The following is a 19302-nucleotide window of genomic DNA, read 5'->3' as shown; positions in this document are numbered from 1 at the left end:
CGTTTAAAGTTTGAACAGGCTTCGCAGTACTTTTCTCAAACCATGCAGCCCTAACGCTGTACATATGTTTTGTTGATATGATGAATCAACAACAAAAAAAAGTAACATATATTGTCATTTTATCAGAGTGACATAAGGAAACAGACTTCTAAATGTTGTTTCAGAGTTGAGTCAGAGCCAAATGCAAACAGTGCTGGTGAATTCCACAGCACCCATCACGTGTCCTGCTTGTGGGGGTACCAGGAAGTGAAGGCAATGTAGCACCTTCTGTTTTTCAAGCTGGAATGTTAATGGCTGCTGTGATCTGGGCAAAGCTTGTGTTTTGGCCTGGTGGATTTCCATTCAAGATAGTTACTGTTAATGAATTAAGCTGGGTGGACCTAGAATTTCACTCTTCAAATTTAGTTAATTTTTTCTTAACCAAATGTGTTATTTGTCAGTAAAAGGAATGTGAGGTTTGGAAAATGTAGCAGGGTTATTGTTTTGGGCCAGTCGCTGTCCCAAGGCCACACATTTTGTACTTTAAGTGGTCACCCTGATACAGTCAGACAGACTTGAAAATATTTAGACTGGAAAACACCAACTTTTTTTTTATTGTTGGCAAAAAGAACAATTTATTTTTTGGTCATACTTGAAATTGTGCCAACTGTACTAGATTAATAATAACTCCCATCCTTATTGCAGCATCCTAGGGACAGTGACCTTTTGGGGGAGATTTCCAAACATTTACGCACAGAAAATTTTCAAGGTTTCCATTTTGAACAGAACACATGTACACTAATTTCCTGACTTCTTAGATCAACATGTAATTTGTATTGTTTGTATCTTTTGAGGAGCTCTAAATCCCAGATAAGGTGTCTAAGGCCAGATGATCTCACTGGAATGTTCTCAAAGTCAAAACTCTGACAGCTCCTTTTTTTCCCAAAAGTTCAACAAACTCAACTTGTAATGTTTATGACTACTATTCAGTAGCTTGACTGATGCCTGTGGACTTAAGTGGCCATGCATTTATGACTCATAATTCACATGAAAACATTATCTTAAGCACTTGCTGCACTCTACATACTTCAGCTCTAGGCCTATTGTGTGTTATCCATTTCCAACTATTGACACTAACCGTTTGTAACTTTTGTTGGCCTAAACAATAAAGCATTTGCTGCTGCACAGTGGTCAAAATAACATCACCACTTATATTACAGAATAACACTGATACTCTTTTTGTGTGGTTTCAGTTGTTTTCTATCCTTTCATTGTTATGGTATCAGGCAGCATTTTGCTAGTCACACATTGTGGTGAAATAAACACAAATAGTGTCCGACCTGAAGGAAAATGTACTCTTGATAGTTGTACTGTGCATGTTTTAGTCATTTACGTTGTGCAGATATTACCCTACAATTGTATAACACATGGCCAGCTGTGCATAATATTAGCAAATGACCACATATTTTTGGCAGACCATATTTTAAACATGCTGTTTGTTAGTGACTGACTCAATTACACCACACATTGGTTTAAATTCTAATGCCCTCTGTGTCGCAACGAGTGTCCCAGTCCACGCTGCGACATCCTAATTCCAATGAATGTTGTCATCCGTTGGCTTCCTGATCAGACTGTGAATCATAACTGCAGGTGGACTTTAATCAGTCACCCAGACAGACCTCTATTGTAAACTCCCGTCACTGTTAGTTCAAGGTGTACACTGTGATTTTGGCTGTGAACTTGTCAGCATGCACTTGTATTATATTTCTCTATAACACGACTGACTTTTTGCGTTGGTCTCAGCCCTCTAACTTATTAATGGCACAAGAAAGCATTGAATCTTCCTTAAGCCGTCATGAAAAATTGATTTGGTTGAAAGGAAATGGGTCCAAAGCTAGAGAGATTACTGTATGCTTGCGGGGCGCCAAGTAACTTTACCCTGCAAGCACACAGGTGATACCAAGCTGAATATAGCGCCCTTATGGCCAGCTGGTGGTTCTATTTAAAACAGAGGAGAGAGTTAGGCCCTGGCTTAAACCTCCCCCAATTCCTATCTGCATTCTGCGGTAGCCTTCCTCACTGCACAAAGTATTGGGATGCTTCTCACTAAAGGCTGTATACTGTCAAGTCACTAGTCACTGTCAAGTCATTCTCAACAATCTGACATCCCCCAAGTGTAACATGGTTGCTATAGTATTTCTTTAGACAGTCAATTATTCTCAAAGCCATGATTTACTCTTATATCAAATTTACAGGCAAGGTTGATTATTTTGATGGGGTCATCTGCTAACACTGTGTTTTACAAACATATTCAATTGGTAGTTTATAGATTTTAGTTTGATAGCAATAGTTTTCAGTGTTTATTGCAAGGTAAAGATCCTCTTTCACTAATGGAAAAGTCAGTCCAAAATATTATTTGCAACACGTGCCATTTTATTTAGCATCGACTTTCTATGAAATGTAGGACTTTTCCTGTTCAGTATTATAACAATCATTTATGGTCCTATAAACAAAACATTAATTGACCAATGTTTACCCATGATTAAGACCTTTATCTAATAAAAACAATTATCAACACAGACACAAAGTTAAAATGTACGCAAAATAATCTACACAGAAATATCACTATGTGCTACGCTATAAAATAGATTAATATCACACAACACTGCTTAAACTGAAAAATAAAATGCTGTTAGTCAAAATAGGCTCTTCCAATCGAAAATTTTAAGTCTTTTAAGCAGAAAACACCTCACTAAATCTTGAGTGTTTTTGTTTTGTTTTACCAATGTGGTAATGGAGAGTTTCAATGTTATCTAATAACATTGAAACTCTCAATGGCATTGCCTTGGCTTTGAATAGCTATCATGCATGCAAAATCCTTATCTTTTGCATCTGATAGTTATATAAGCTTCTGTTCATGCTTATAGAGATAGCATATAGAGTTGCATGCTTTTATGTGTAGTGTAATGTATATTTACACAAACATCAATTCGTCTGAGTCTGATTCACTCCAGTATCAGATTTACTGACAACGGTCGGTTATGCTCAATGAGGTCATCACTCTGAGCCGTTAGTGCCATTTTCCCTGGTCCTATATAACACTGCGTTCTGAGTCATCACGTTTGATCCTCTACAACGCACTGTCTGACCGGCCCCTCAGAGCACGCCTCCTGCGGTCTTTTTAGTCTGGAGGTTGAGGAGGTTTGCATGTGGCAGTGAATGAATGGCAACAGCTGAGCAGGAGAACTTTATCGGCAGCTTGTGTGCGTGCGTGTGCCAAGTGTGTGTGTGAAGGGTGTGCAAGAGATTCAGGAGGAGCCGCAACAGAGCAGTCTCTCTGGGCACTCTGCTCAGATCACTGCTGTCCTTGCTGCCGCTGTATGTTGCCTCTGACCAATGGTCCTTGCTGTACCTTTTTACTAAATGTTTTAATTTTTCTCTTAGGATCTTTTTACACAACATTTATCTTGTGGATTTCTTTATTGTCGTGACTCATCGGCTGCTACTGCAAAAGGAGTGAGCAGGACTAGAAAGCTAGCTGGACAGATCGATGACTTGGATACATAGAAGACCGAGAGCAGTGGCGATATTCCAGTTTGTTTAAAGGGATTTCTTGTATCAGATTTGTGCATTGGAAAAGTACTTCCTTAAGGGACAGCTGGTGCCGCTTAACACACTCACCCTCTCTACCAGCCCTTGGGACTTCAAACCAACACTGTCTTCAATGATCAATGAATATTAATCCTACGTTTTACTAATAATGCTGGATACCAATCACGGCCTGTCCTTTGAGCCCTCCCCCTCGGAGTGTTCCCCAATAGAGGAGGACTTTGACAAGGAAGCCCTGAAGATGGATCTGGACAGACACGTCTATCACAGTCTTAAAGAAGGTGGGCCAGAGTTACTGAGCCACGAGCTACATGATCTGATTTGTGTTTATGTCCCTCATATCACTGCTTTACAGCTGCTTATAAATAGATTATGGGACAGCTTTGCTAAAGATAACTAAATGAGATAAGTGAGATGTGATTACTAACACAAGTAGTGAAAAAAGGTCTGTTGTTGTTGAGATCAGTGACTGTTTATTTAGTGTAAGGCAGTACAGTATTAGCCCCTGGTCCTTTTTGTGTTTTATGCCGCAATTAGTATTAAGTATAATTGCACCCTTGATTAGAGTTGTTGTGGTATTACGAAGAATCTTGGTTCATGGAATTATCACAAAAATATGAATTTTTGTATTACATAACTGCCCATATGGTCTGATCATCTCATGGTAATAGTTCAAATTAAGAAGCATCACAACAATATCAACTGCATCATAGCCTTATCCCCAGTATAAACTTAAAGTGCATCATTGGAAAACCCGTCAAAGTCAAACGTTTATCAAATCAGAATACAGAACCACAACTTTTTACATGATGTAAATCTTAAATAATGCATATCACATGCATACTGCAAATACATGTGCATACTTGCAGCGAACAATCCTTTCCCTGAAACTTGCATGTTAGCATTGCATTGTCATGATTTGACTTATAAATGAAGTCTTGAAGCTAAACCTGTAATTACTTTTGATATGACTGTATCTAAAGCAACTATTCCACGTTGGTGTAAGCAGATTTTGGTTGTGCTGTGTTGTTGTTTCACGTTCACCACAACAATAGAGCTAGTAGAAAGGTGCTCTGAGATAAGACTCCTGCACTCTCTCCCTTCCTCTTCCACATTGTTAGTATGCAGTGCCGCCTGTCCCCCTCCTGCGCTTGGGACAGCAGTGCGGAGACAGTGATCGGCCTTCACCTTGTATCGTCCCCGCCCCTTCGTCTGCTCTAATGCTCTTGATTCTCCCAGATGCAACCTCGTATCCTCATGAGTGGTGAAGTCATACCAAAGACATAAACAACCTTTGCTAAATGTTCAAGGACATTGCCAAGTTTGTAAGAGATGTGCTTTTAGGTGCATTTTGTGCTGGCTGGAGTTGCTTGCACACCTTGAACAGGCCATAAGGGTCTTTGGGAACAGTTACAGACATGTTAGGTCGGGTGACACATAAACACACAAGGATTAGCCCAGTTGGCCACCAAAACCTTGGCACCCCACTCCACCATTTTTAAACTCTTAATTACTTCTAGTTTACTCAGACTCTCTAAAGTGTTTGTATGCTCAGAGCTGTTGATGAAGCGGTTAGCAAGAGTGTGTGGTTCCCATGCTCTTAACAATGACTTGTCTACATTGTGGCTTCAATTTAGTTCCCACTTCAGTCTCTTAAATGCAGGCACAAGACACTTTTGGCACTGTCCTAGTATTCCATTAAACGCTGTCCTGCCTTTTCATCTTTTTTCTTAAATTAACCAAAGTGGCCTTCAAACCTGATTTAAACCCACAGTGCATGTTATATCATCACTGAGTGAGTTATAAAGGTTTACAGGGACACTGCTTTTTAATGAGATATTTCAGGTTTCAGCCCATTTTCTCATTTCAGTGCGTCTTATTTCAGAAAAGGTGGTTTGGCATGGTTTTAAAGGATAAGAGGCAAACTCTATGCAAATCCCAACTGTTAGCAGTTCTTTACATCTTTAGTGAAAACATAGTACAAAGCACATTAAAGTGCATATGACAGATTTTCATGTTTTTCTAATTATTACTTGGTTTGGTGGGATAGTACATTTATAATATACCTGTAATACCTATAATTAACCTGTGGTAAATATTTATAATATTTACCACAGATAAATATTGTTGTAATATTATAATAACGACATCAGTTCAGTGGCAGCTTGTGGGGACAAAAAAGTTAAAAAGTACAAAAATACAGAAAGTAGCACCAAGTTCTCAAGCAGAATACCTCTACCAATGTCATCAACATGGAAAATTCCAACCAAAATGCAGGGACAATGTTTTAACATTCATTTAACCAAATAAATGTGCTGACATTTATTTTTATTAGTAAAAAAAGTATTGTACAATTTAGTTTTGGCCTTTATCATTATGGTTGCTAGGCAACAGTTGGAATTACCTTTGTTATATCTGACCATGTCCAACCAGGAAGTAAAATTATAAACTTGCAACTATGTAAGATTTTCAGTGAAATCATAACTATAATGATGTAAACTCTAGTCTAACCTATTATGTGCACTTTAAGTTAATTTATTAATTAGATACAGCTGAGTGACACTAGCAGGCAGCCACTGTAATCTTTAGGCAGTTACCTTTATTTTCTTCCAAAAATGTGACTTAAGTCATTTATAGCATCTACAGTAGCCTTCCTGAGGCTTCAGTACTTGGAGAAAAAAATCTTAAAAATTAATCTAAAAGTAATTTTAATGTTTTTTTTGGTGATGGTAACATTTCAAATCCTTACTTCACTTTTCACTTCAAACAGCATGAGAAAACAACCTTACCCTGCAAGTGTTTTCCTCTTTGTTACGCACAAACCTGATTGACCTGAGGCAACATTTCAGTCTATTTAGTTTAGCACATAAATGCTAATGCTTGCATTATATTACTGCACGTTTCGTCTTTTTAATGTACAGTTTATTATATTGAACAAACCTGTAACTTTTACTGCATGATTATCTGTTTTTGCACACTGAGATAGTGGTAGATCATTTGATAGCCTTCTCAGCAACACTTCTGCATTTCTTGCCATTTGCAGTTTCACCACTCACGTTTGTGTTTCCTTAGACTTGTTTAAAAGGGACACGATATTGAAAAGTGGAGTGAACAGGCAAGCCTGTCTGTGCAAGAGGAGAAGGTTGAGATAGAAAGTGTAAGATTCTCCTAGTTCCCAGAATAAACCAGGGTCCTTGGAGGCATTTTATTCCACACACCAGCTGAAGTGTGCTGGTCATGTTTTGTCTGGTCTTGTCAAACGTGTGAAGCCCAAGAACAACTCCCTGTGGTCGTCACAGAGGCAAAATGAATCTATCAAACCTGTGACGTGTGTATGAAGTAATGCAGCGTTGTTTAAAGTTACTCGTTTACGATGTGAATTTGAACTGACATGTTATTGCTTCCAGAGACTAGCCAAAGTACGCTAAAATGTGGTGAAGTACAACAGATGAGAGTTGGAGCGGCCTGCGATTTTACAGATGACAATGACATTTAGCTTGATTTATGGGAGCTGCAGTGTTGCTAGCCAGACTCGAGCCACTTGTCATAACACATGGCAACAGCTAAAACAGAGCGCAGCAAACTTATGAGCTAGCATGCAGGCGCAGATGAGGTCAGTGTTTGAGGGAACAGGTGCTAAACTTACAAACTTACAACTTAACAGAGCAAGAAAAGCTTAGAAAGTTTGTTGCCCTGTGTTTCATTTTTTTTGCTAGTTTATATTCATTAGCATATTACAAAATTATGCTATTAAACTTGTTCTTCATTGAATATTCATATCAGCATACATTTACAATATTGTTGGTATTAACACTGATAGGAAAATCCTGTATAAATTTGCATCTTTTTTAAACCGTGAAGACTGCATCTTCAAAAGTCTTGCTAAATTCATAAAATGTTGATAAATCTAGACATCTTTGTTTTTGTAACTTTGCATGTCTTGCTCCTTGTTCAGTTTCTTCAAATCAAGCTAAAAAGGCCTTGGATATTATTTATTACTATAAATTAACTGAACTTTGATAGCAGTTTTTGTCAAGTCGAACTCTGAAAACACTCTTGATGACAGGACCTCACTAATGTAAACTAACACAGCCACACGCCTCTAGTGGGAGCAGCTGGGATCTATAAACACCACCCTGACTTCACTGGAAATAGTATTTAGTTTAGCAGTGGCCTGTCCTCTGAATTGGTCTCGCAAGTAAACAAAAGAGGTCGGAAAGAACACCAGTTACAACAGTATACACAATTTTGAATAAACAAGTGTATTTTCTTGGCTAATGTTTTCTACCAGACACTGACGTAATATACTTAAAGAGCCTATATTACACTACTTTCTCATCTACGTTAAAATGTTGTTTCTTCATCAAAAACGTACCTGGAGTTGTGTTTTGTTTCAATCACATGGTTAACACACAAACCCTGCATATTTAGGTTGAGTTTTTCTCTCAAGCAGAAAACACTTGATGTGATGTCATGTGGTAATACAGGAAGTGCTATTCTGTGTTCTTTTTAAACTCCACACACCTTCACTAGAATCATTTGGTTAATTTCAGTCCTGGAATTTCCCATCTCTACTGAACAAAAGGTAAAGGGTAGCTGTACACTTAAAAACTACCACTTTATGACATCACAAGGTGGAACAGCATTTTGAACCTTGGAGATGTAGATAGCTTAATAATGCAGGATTACTCAATCATGTGTGAATGAAACAAAGCACAAATCAAGGTATGCTTTTGATCAGGTAACAACATTCTAACTAGGGCTGAAATGATGCATCGAGTAATTTGAAAGCTCATTCAAAGCTCAACACGACAGGAGAAACATGTAACTCTTAGCTGAAGTGATGGGACATAAACTTTATTTTCTATCAATTAATAGAAACTAACTGTAGTTCACTTTTAATAGCCTGTTTACAGTAGTCTGTCAAGTAAATTGGTAATAAATATTCTGGGGAGATTTTGATCTGCTCTGTCATACAAGTGAAATGTTTGTTTTGGGGACATACCGATGTGCAATAAAGAATAAATGTGTTTTTTTTTCAAGCAGAAAAACTACTTGTTTAAGTTATCGTTCATAGTTAAAACAAATGACTAATATGCTTTGAAGAATATTTTATGGAAGGTAAAATATATGATTATTTAATCGAAATTAATAAGATTATTTAATCTTAATTTAAAATCAATTATGTAATCTATGTGATTACTCAATTACCAAAATAATTGATAGCTGCAGCCCTGATTCTAACATGGCTAAAAGCTCACAAGAGTCAATTTTTCTTACTATTTATTAATTTAATTAATTAATTGGATTTATATACCGTCTGCCATGACACCCAAACCGCTTTACTGTGCATTATTCATTCACTCTTCATTCATACTATGGTGGTAAGCTACTATTGTAGCCACAGCTGTCCTTGTGCAGACTGACGGAAGCAAGACTGCCAATCTACACCATAGGCCCCTTCAACCGCCACCAACACACACACACACGCATGCACACACCCGCATACACACCCCCACACACGCACTACTTTCGTACTAGACAATGTAGGTGAATTGTCTTGCCTAAGGACAAAACAATAGTTTTTGCCCCCGGCGCCCCACCATGGCACCTGTTATTCCCAGCAGTCTCCCATCCAAGTACTAACCAAGCCCGGCCTTGCTTAGGCTCTGAGATTTGACGAGCTGTATTTTTTCCTTGTGTTTTGTTTTTTGTTTTTGTTTTTTTTTTAAAGACATGTTTTTGTTATAGGCTCAGAAAGTAGAATTTGTTGATTTCTCTTACTGCAACTGCAACTTACTCTTGCTTCTCCTTGAAACTTTATTTTGTGCCCCCTCACTTACATAAGTACTTCCTCTTTCGAAATTAGGCTGCAATCAGACCTTTTTTTTAGTGTATATATATATATATATATATATATTAGTATGTATAGATGCACTAAAATGCCACCCAAGATAACATTATTAAAATAATTAAAAAACAAATAAAAATATAGATTGTTTCATTTACATTGATCACATAAGCATGCGCTCACAGAGATGCTACAAGGAAATTCAAAAATTCAGAAACAGGAAGTGAGTATTACACGCTTCTTGAACCCGCCTCTTGCATAAAAAAAATTACAGCAGGAGGAAATGTAATGCAGTGTGTCATAAAGCTAGCTGCACTTTACTGACTGAACTGCTGCAAAGAACCTGCAAACACATTCTTGTCATTTACTGTCACTGACTTTGGGATTCTCTGTCTCCATGCAGTCCTCCAACTCAAACTCCAGCAGAGACGAACGCGAGAAGAACTGGTCAGCCAAGGGATCATGCCACGTAAGTCTATAAAAATGTGCTAATACTGCATTTTATTTTTATTTCATTCACTTATTTCACACTCTGGAATGAAATTTCTGATGCTTTAGTCTATCTGACCACTCTCTTTATCTATGAATGGACTTGATATCTGATGTACAAGAAATACTAAATTTATCATAGGTCTAAATACATTATCAAAGTGACTGCAGCCTCTACTTACAGTAACTGTTTTTTATCACATTATCTGCAGAAGTGTCATATATAGTGGTTTCTTTGCACCACTTTGTTATCGGTCAACGCAGTTTCCTCTTCACTTGCCACTTCCTGATTCGGAGTGTTTCACGTAGAAAGAGCAAGCTGGAGATACTACTGCATTATTTACTAAACTTTAACAAAATGTAAAGTGTAACATATCAAAAAGATATGAAAAAGTATGTCATATGGAATAAAAATGTTTACTGTATGATGCAGTTGTATTCATATTGGCTTATTTTGGTTAACAGTTGTTCTAAGTTTGTAGAACGGCAACATCTTAATACAGCATACAGGCCTGCAATAGTATACAGGCCACAATCTTGACTCGGAAGTTCCCATGATTATATTATTTCTTATGGCACATTTTAATTAACATGTGAGACTTGCACAGCATTTTGAAATTGTCATCTATATTAACATAGCATCAGTCCTATTTTCCATTCACTCCTCAGTCACATGTGGTACTGTTTCCACTGCTGCCCAAAAAACACACTGCAGCCATGCTAGGCAAGGCAGGTTTATTTGTATAGCACAATTCATACACAGTCATTTAAAGTGCTTTACAAAATAAGAAAGACATTAAAATCACACAAATCAAAACTTAAATAATCACAAATAATCATCATAAAATGAACATGAAAACAGAAGAGTACAGAATAAAATCCTTTCAGTCATATGCAGCTAAACAGAACTGTTTTGAGCCTAGGTTTAAACATTGTCAAAGTAGAGGCCTGTCTCACATCTTCAGGAAGACTGTTCCAGGTTTTAGCTGAAAACTGAAACACTGATTCCTCATGTTTAGTCCTGCTAGTTGTGGGATCTGTGATATTAACCACTACCTTTCGTGCTAGTCTTTCAGTGTCTTCTGACACTCCACGTATGTTGAGCATCTTTGAGATTTTGAAGATGCTACAATTTTGATGCAGTTTTTGCAAATGCCCACATTCAGTTATATTTAGACCTACCATTTTACATTAACCCAATTAATAGCAATATGCTCCTCCAGCTGCAAGAATTTGGTCCACAAGCTTTCCTTTTCCTGTCATTTTATTGGCTTTGTACTCATGAGTTTGAGATGTGCCTTAATTATATACCCTACATGTTAAAGTAAAATGTCATTTTGAACACATTCTTTTAGGACTGTTTGACTGACTTGAAAATTGAAATCATTATTTTAAATTTGATTCATTTCACAACCTTATACTGTTTTGTTGTCAGTGTAAAATAAGGCTTATGATGCATTGCACATTTCAAAGCTTTGAGATCAAGACGTTCCCCTATGCCACGATAGTACACTGTGTTCATCTTTCTTAGTACATGTGTGTTATTGCTCCACCCTTGCAGGTCTCACCATGTTGCACAACTGCAGGATCACTTTAGCATGAATCACATTGTGATGCTGATGAGAGCAAAGCCTCATAATAGTAGCAGGGGTCCATCAACATGGTAACAGAAGTAACTAGAATACAATTTAGTAGATGAATTATTGGGCCTATAAGTCCATTAAGACTGCACTTTGTGCCACTTACCTGACGTAGACTAGAGCACAACAGTAATGGGCTCGCATTAAGGCGCATCCAGGTGGACATTCAAACTCACTTTCAGTAAGATGAGCATGAGTATTTAACCATGTAGTCACCAGTTTGAAATCATATGAAAGTCAAAGTATTATAGGGATAAGGATTTCTGAACTGTTGAACAAAGTGAGAGGAGAATGTTGGATATAGGAGTGGAGTAGTAGATAAATTATTAGCCACAGATGCTACTCGCTGGTAATTTCATGAGTAAATGGTAATGAATTGGTGTTTTTATATAATGTAGACCATGGAGCTCAGCAGCCCCGTCCACTTCAAAGACGTTCTGGTTCCGGAAGTAAATTTTCCATCATTTTCCCCATAGACTTTGCGAAAAATTCAAATATGAAGAGTTCAAAGGCATTGCGGAGGCTAAGCAGCTATGTGGTGACTAATATCCATAGCGAGGTTGTTCCAAAAAGCACATTTAAGATGCAAGATTCAATTAAATGTTTTAATAACTTAACAGTTTATAAAGTTTCAGAAATAGATTTTACATAAAATTATAGGTTTTGTTAGTAGTTGTCTTTAGTTACCACAAAGCTGATTGGCCATGAGCAAGCTTTTAAATGTTTAATAAACATTAAAATAAACTTTAAAAAAAAAATTTCTATGTGAAAAATGTATGGGAATTTTACTTCCTTAGCCAGGGTGGTCACTATTGAGCTCCATAATGGAAAAAAGACATTCTAGAAATCTGGGTAAAATATATTTCAAATCTTTGTTTTTTTTGCTTTGAATGATTGTTAGTCTGTTAAGATACTGATAATGAATGACTGTCATGGGAATGACTGTGGTAGAATTTAGCTTACGTTCAGTGACAGACTCTTGCATAAGTCATAATTCTTGTATAAGAGAGATGGAGGTGTTTTTCTTCTTAGCTGAATGGCAAGGCCGAGGATGTGGTTAGGATGCACACTTGTTTCTACTTTACTCTTTAGTAAACTTCTAATTTGTGTAGAAAAAGTGAATCATTGTGAGGCTCTTTGCGTGGACATACATACACATACACAGAACTGGAAAGTAATTGTTTAAATAGCAGAAGTGTGTGTTGGATATGTTTCCCATTAAAGTTTGTAAATAGCATACACGTGAAATACAATGTGGGTGACTTCACTATTGCTATGGCTGTTGAAATTTTACTTGTAGATATAAATTTATAGCACCAACAATTTTACATTATCTAATATTCATAAAATGAATGTGTTGCTGTCTTAATAACACGAAAAAACAGAATTAGGTTATTTCAAATGCTTTGAAATGGTTGGACCACTGCAAAGCATTTGTTATTTCTCACTTACCTTCTGCGTTCCAGTTATCCAAATTATTCACCACAGTGAGTTTTTAAATGCTAAATGTTAAATGTTTCATAGCATCTGGTACAGGTTCTTTAAGAAATTACTGCTTTGAATAAATATATTTCTATTAAAATCTATGTAAATTACGAAGTAACAGCATAGTTATAGATATGAAGATGTTTTTTACAAAAACGGATATTTATCTTTTTGACACTATTCTACATATATTACATTTTATTAGTAACAGAATAGTTGAGAGGATTTGCTCAAAAAGGGATGGAATAATATTTTTATTTCAATAGATTCAGCTTTTGAAATCACTACTAAACAAAACAGTAAATTGCAAGCCTTTGACCATTTAAAACAAACGCAACTCTTCAGATATCTTTTTATTTATTCATTTTTACTTTTAACTTTTTTGGAGACCTAAAAGCTTTTTGGTAGAATTAAAAAGTCATTCTGTAAAGTTATGTAATAACAATTCGTGCAAGAAAACCATAGTTAAATTTGGAATTTAATTTGCACTTTCTTATGGCAATTTAAAATGACTACAGGTACTAATATATAATATATAATAACTGACTTTCCCATTTTTCACCCCTGCAGTTGTCAGTCTGTGTAAATCACAACATGAGTTTAGTGGCGTCCTTCCTGTTATATCACTGCTGCTATGTGGGTCCTGTTTAGAGTCAGGGCCACAGCTCGAGGAATGCCCCCCCACACACACACACACACCTCACCCCTCTCTCGCGTTACCCCTCCTTTATCACCCCCTGTGGCACACATACATTCTGTGGGATGTCCTGCTCAGGGATTTCACCAGCTGTCCACCAATCAGATGACCGCCACATTTCATCACGGCAACTGTCGCCGTCCTCTCAATATCCTTCCCCAAACAGCCTGAACACAGCCTAGTTTGACCTTATTTGACCTTGGGGAACTTTTTCAATTTAGTTCATTCTTTTTTATTATAGGTGAATGACAATTTTAATAAAATGCAAGTTTTATTTATATATATGGGTGTGGGTGTGTGTGTGTGTGGGGGTGTGTGTGTGCGTGTGTGTGTGTGTGTGTGTGGGTGTGTATAAATTATTTTTTAAGATAACTCTTCTGCTTGTCTCCTTGGAGATGTTTGTGCTTTATGTGCATCATTCCGTTGAACTTCATGAACCAGTGACGGCACTAGCCCAAGTTACGGGTCAGATCTGTGAAGCAAATCTGCTCACAGTATAAATGCCTGTTTTTATGAACAGTAAAAACACCTGAAATTATGCAAAGGAAAGTTGGATACGTTTAATGTCATATTACAGAACATTTCAGAAAACAAAATACAATTCCACTGAAATGTGAAATGAGCAGACAGCAGCCCTATCACCACAAAAGTTACATGGTAGATCTTTAATACATGTTTAAAAAGTAATTGCGTCCCTTTCAATCATGGCAGTTCAAGACATTATGAGTGAAGTGTCCAAGAACACAAAGGCATAGATTTGAACCAGCAACCCTCCAGTTGGTTTGCTATTGCTGAACCCCCTATGTCACTTTCTCTCCTCATATATCAAACCAACCATTCAAATACCAGTGTAAGAATTTAAGCTGGTGTCTAAAATCCATTCTGCCAATTTCCCCTGCATTATCCATTGATGCTTTATCAACCTCACATTTTTTATATCACTGACATTGCAGGATTGATACATTAGCAACCACGAAACCTTGTGTGTCTGGGAAGGGTATGGAAGAAAATTGCAGTTGCAGACTTGTCGTCATCGTTCAGATACATTAGAGAAAGGCCTATTCATCATAGCACACTCCTAGACCAGCAGTCATCAACAATACATCCCAGTCTGCTCATCCATCTGGTTTTATTGTTTACAGAAATGCTGACAATTTATAGAAGACTTTTTCACAACATTGATGCTCTTTAATTACATGGGATCAAGCTAAAATTAAAATCTGTTATTAATGTGAAGCAATTCTGCAGCTAATGGTTTGTAGAAAGACATTTTTGCACTCTTTTGTTACGAGAAAGGGCTTTTATATATATATTTTTTAATAAAACTAAAATTATTGTGAATAATTTGATATGTTTGCAGTGATTAGTGAGTGGTCCAGGCAAAGCAATAACATCTCACACGCACAAGCAGAAAGTTACATCTGAAATTAGTGTACCTTTTTAAAGATCCTATATTAAGCAAATTTCTCACATTCTCTTATTAGTCTCTCTACATCTCCAAAGCTCAAAATCCTCTGGTCCACCCTTTTACATTTTACCTTTTGTTTAATAAAAATTGGTCATTTCAGGGCTAAAATTATCTAAATTATTCTAGTGGAGTTTAAAAACACATTGGGGACATCACAAGGTTTTTCATTTGAAAGGACCTAAATATGCAGGGTTTGTGGTTAAACATGTGTGAATGAAACAAGATACAGCTCTAGGTATGTTTGTGATGAGGAAACAACATCATAACATATATAAAAAATAGAATAGCATAATATGGGCCCTTTAAGAAACAAGTAATGGCATTTCCAGCTCATAACTATTTTAAAAACAATGATTATATCATACCTACGATATGTACTCTCAAAGTTGAAACCGTTCCCATGGTATTAGTTTGTTGACTTTTAGGGCTAATTCACTCCTGGAAATCTGCACCAAGATTTGGACTTAAAACTTAAAGTGTTCCATAATTTTTGTTTGTTCCCCGGACTTCTGCTTTCACACTACTTACCTCAAATCCAAACTACCGGACATTCCCTGTCTCTACTGTCATCATGACAACCTTGTGAACGCTGAGCAGAGAGGAGCTGCAAAGTTTGGGGTTTTTTTTTTGTTTGTTTTGTTTTTTGTTTGTTTTGAGAAGTAAACAGAAGCAAGAAGCAGAATTGGGCTTGACAGTGATTAACTAAAATACAGATCATCAGAAAAAGGCCAATCAGAAGGATTGTTAGGTGGCTGTAAGGGATTGCTGAAAATTTAATTGGTTTAGTACTTGCATGCAGCAGTTTTGTACGAGCAAATGTGCTATAGAAGTGGATCTCTAAAATGACACTGTCACTGTACTTACATAGCAAGTACAGTGATTTACAGCACTTATCTTTGATATTTTCTCATAACCGTGTGTTTAGTAAATCTGTCATTTAGTTTACCCTACGTTATTGTTGTGGTTGCGTACAGAGGGCATTTATCAGTTTTGGTGGCTCTGGGTAGGAGAATAACAAAACTGACACTGACTGTGGGTGCATTTAATAATTTTAAGCAAAATATGGTTAATTCGAACAATCTGCAGGCTGTATTTTGGCAGAGTGGTTTGCACCTGTTTTGTCTGGAAACCTATCTTTGCCCTTAGCTTGTCATCAGATAATCGTCTCGCACATCGCCCCCATGACCGTGACATGTTAAAACTTTCGTCTGATATTTGGTGTGAACGCAGCATAATTTCTCTGTCTTTATTTCCCTGCAGCACTGAAAAGTCCAGCAGCTTTCCACGAACAACGGCGGAGTCTGGAACGAGCAAGGGTACTTAGATTTTAGAATTACATACAAGTATATATGACAGATTTTCATGTTTTTCTTAATTATTACTTGGTTTGGTGGTATAGTACCTGTGGTAAATATTATAGTTAAGTGGCAGTTTGTGAAAAAAGTTGTACAGTACAGTTGTAAAGTACAGGAGGTAGCAGTGAGTTCTAAAACAAAATCCCCCCACCTGTCATCAACACAGAATATTCCATCCAAACTGCAGAGACAATTTACTCACAAGGAGGGCATTTTTCTGACATTTCATTCATTCATTTAACAAAATTTCTCATCAATAATATTGACTAGTGTAATCTAACTATTGTGAAATTAAGGCAAGTTTTCACCCTGGTTAATGTTGTGGTTGCTAGGTATATCATATCCAGGAAACATATCTAGAAATTTCTAATTCTTTTCAAACTATCATATGCATTTTAACACTGTATACTTTCCTTATGTCATGTATTTTAACCTTTTTTTTACAACATGGCTGCCCCTTAGACCGAGGACTACCTGAAGAGGAAGATCCGGAGTCGTCCTGAGCGCTCGGAGCTTGTGAGGATGCACATTCTGGAAGGTGAGGGGTGGTTAACAAGGTTAAGTTTGTGTACTATAGTCTGTTAACAGTCTTATGCTGGACAAAGGTTATTGAGTACACTCACACAGTCTGGTTATAGGAACATATTTTGAGCAGTGAAGTGAACATATTTGAGCAGTGTCTAATGAGACATTGTACTAAAATTGCTCTGACAGGACATCGGTAGTGAGAATTGGTGAGAAGCAAAATATCACATGTGTCACTGGACTGGTGTTTGTATATAAAAAAACAAACTTCCCACATTCAAGTTCCTCATCATTATCAAGATGCATGTAACTGCTGTAATAACTTGAATGCATACATATATTTCAGGGAGGTCTCGTCACCGCCCTTCGATTCATAGGTTTCAGCTTTCTCTTATATGCCACATTTTTCCCATTCAAAAGATATATGTTGTTTTAAATAGTCAATCACTGTGAAACATGGTGGACAGAATTGTGTTATTTTAGGTATAACATGTATTTATTTGAAATCTTTGATACTCATACACAGACAAATTTGAAATTAAGGTTAGAAAGTAAGCTGAACCTTTTATCACCACACTTGCTGTTATATGCTACCACTACACATATTCTCATGTATATATTTAGTTATTTACAATATAATGTTCTGCCTTTTCTGCTACCTATGACCATTTCTAAATACTTAGTTTCCTGTCTCAGGCCTCACTGAAACACCATTCCTCTCCTTTACAGAGACGTCTGCAGAGCCCTCTCTCCAGGCCAAGCAACTGCAGCTGAAGCGTGCTCGGCTGGCAGACGACCTCAACGACAAGATCTCCCACCGCCCCGGGCCCATCGAGCTGGTGCACAAAAACATCCTGTCTGTGCCCTACCCTGTGCATAACGCCCTGCTGGGTAAATAAATATACTCTCACTCCGAACATTCAGTATAGTCTCATAAATGAGCTTTGTCACTCAAGCTTGTTCAACTTACAAATAGATATTAATTTTTAGCCTTCAGAAAATGTTATTAAGGGCTTTACAATATGGTGATCATGATACGAGCTGTAATATGAGTTGAGGGTAGTTATTGAATCGCAAATGCTGTAATTATTTAAATAATCCTCCTACAAACATTTTCTGGTGTAGCTCGATGCTCAAACACAGATTGTTTTAACCACCACCCTTCCTTTTATTCTCTGTAATGCCCTAAGTGAATGACAGCTAGATTTAACCACAGTGAACAGCAGGAATCGTGAAAATCTAAATTGTGTTCTATGCTCTGTAAAATTTTGATATTTTTGGCATATCACACACCCCCATTCATATTTTTTCGACAGTTTTACAGTTTGAGCTTGTTTTGGTTTATCTCTGTGCACTCATTGTTTACAGATGTCCACTGAATGTACTGTAATCATAACTTCTATCTGAAACATATATTTGTGGCACATAACTTGCTGTGTAGTTTGATGCTATAGATTTCCACATCTGCACTGTGTTTGGACATGGGGCTCTTATGAAACCTGCAAGTGTTGTCAAACTTCTCTAATCTTCATTGATGTTAAGTAATTGATCATTTGACAGTTGAGGTTGGTCAATTTCAATACCCGGAACTTGTGATTCTAAAAGTGTAATGCTTGTAGCTATGACTATTACTTCTACACTTTTTACTAAGATTTAATAAAATTCTAATTCAAATTAAAGTTGCCTTAAACCAGTTTTGAAATCAAAATGTATTTTGTATTTTCAGATTCTCCAAAAGGTGCTGGAGGAGAGAGCTCATCCCTGGATGAAGACAGCAGTGATGCCCTGTCCCCAGACCAGCTGACCAATCACGACTCTCCTCTAAGTGTCCTCCCTCACATGTCTCCTTCTGAGGGACTTAGCCCCAACGGAGACCTGTCCCCCACACAGGTAAACATGGTAATATACATGTGCATTTGCTATTACATACTACATGACTTGTATATGGCAGGTTTGCATGTTTTTTTTTTTCCTAATAATTACTTTGTTTGGTTGGATAATACCTGTTTCTAAAACTGACTGATGTAAAACTATGGTAAATCCTTACAAGTGTCAGTTTAGGAAGAAAGGTTGAAAAATACAGGAAGTAGTGCTGAGATCTTAAACAAAATGCATTTGTTTGCCATCAGCACACAAAATTTCATCCATAATGCAACTTATGTTCGCACAAGGAGTGTGTAAATTAGGCAAGCTTTGAGCCTTGC

General features: G+C 37.0%; 1 protein-coding gene across 7 annotated transcripts in view; it reads left to right on the top strand.

Moving 5' to 3' along the window:
- mrtfab (myocardin related transcription factor Ab) overlaps positions 1-19302 on the top strand; it is a 47326-nt gene that overhangs the window by 12322 nt on the left and 15702 nt on the right. For 6 of the 7 annotated variants that reach the window (XM_055229403.1, XM_055229404.1, XM_055229406.1 and 3 more), the window contains 5 exons: positions 9843-9908; positions 16479-16534; positions 17036-17111; positions 17828-17989; positions 18825-18988. In XM_055229403.1, the coding sequence (XP_055085378.1) occupies positions 9843-9908; positions 16479-16534; positions 17036-17111; positions 17828-17989; positions 18825-18988 (524 nt within the window). Of the gene's footprint in view, positions 1-3400; positions 3870-9842; positions 9909-16478; positions 16535-17035; positions 17112-17827; positions 17990-18824; positions 18989-19302 lie in introns of those variants that run through there. The other variant, XM_055229405.1, reaches the window with a different exon arrangement.

This window comes from Periophthalmus magnuspinnatus, chromosome 19, assembly GCF_009829125.3.
Source record: "Periophthalmus magnuspinnatus isolate fPerMag1 chromosome 19, fPerMag1.2.pri, whole genome shotgun sequence".
Taxonomy (NCBI): Eukaryota; Metazoa; Chordata; class Actinopteri; order Gobiiformes; family Gobiidae; genus Periophthalmus; species Periophthalmus magnuspinnatus.
Note: the sequence above shows the minus strand (reverse complement) of the source record. Positions and strands in the feature narration are given on the sequence as shown.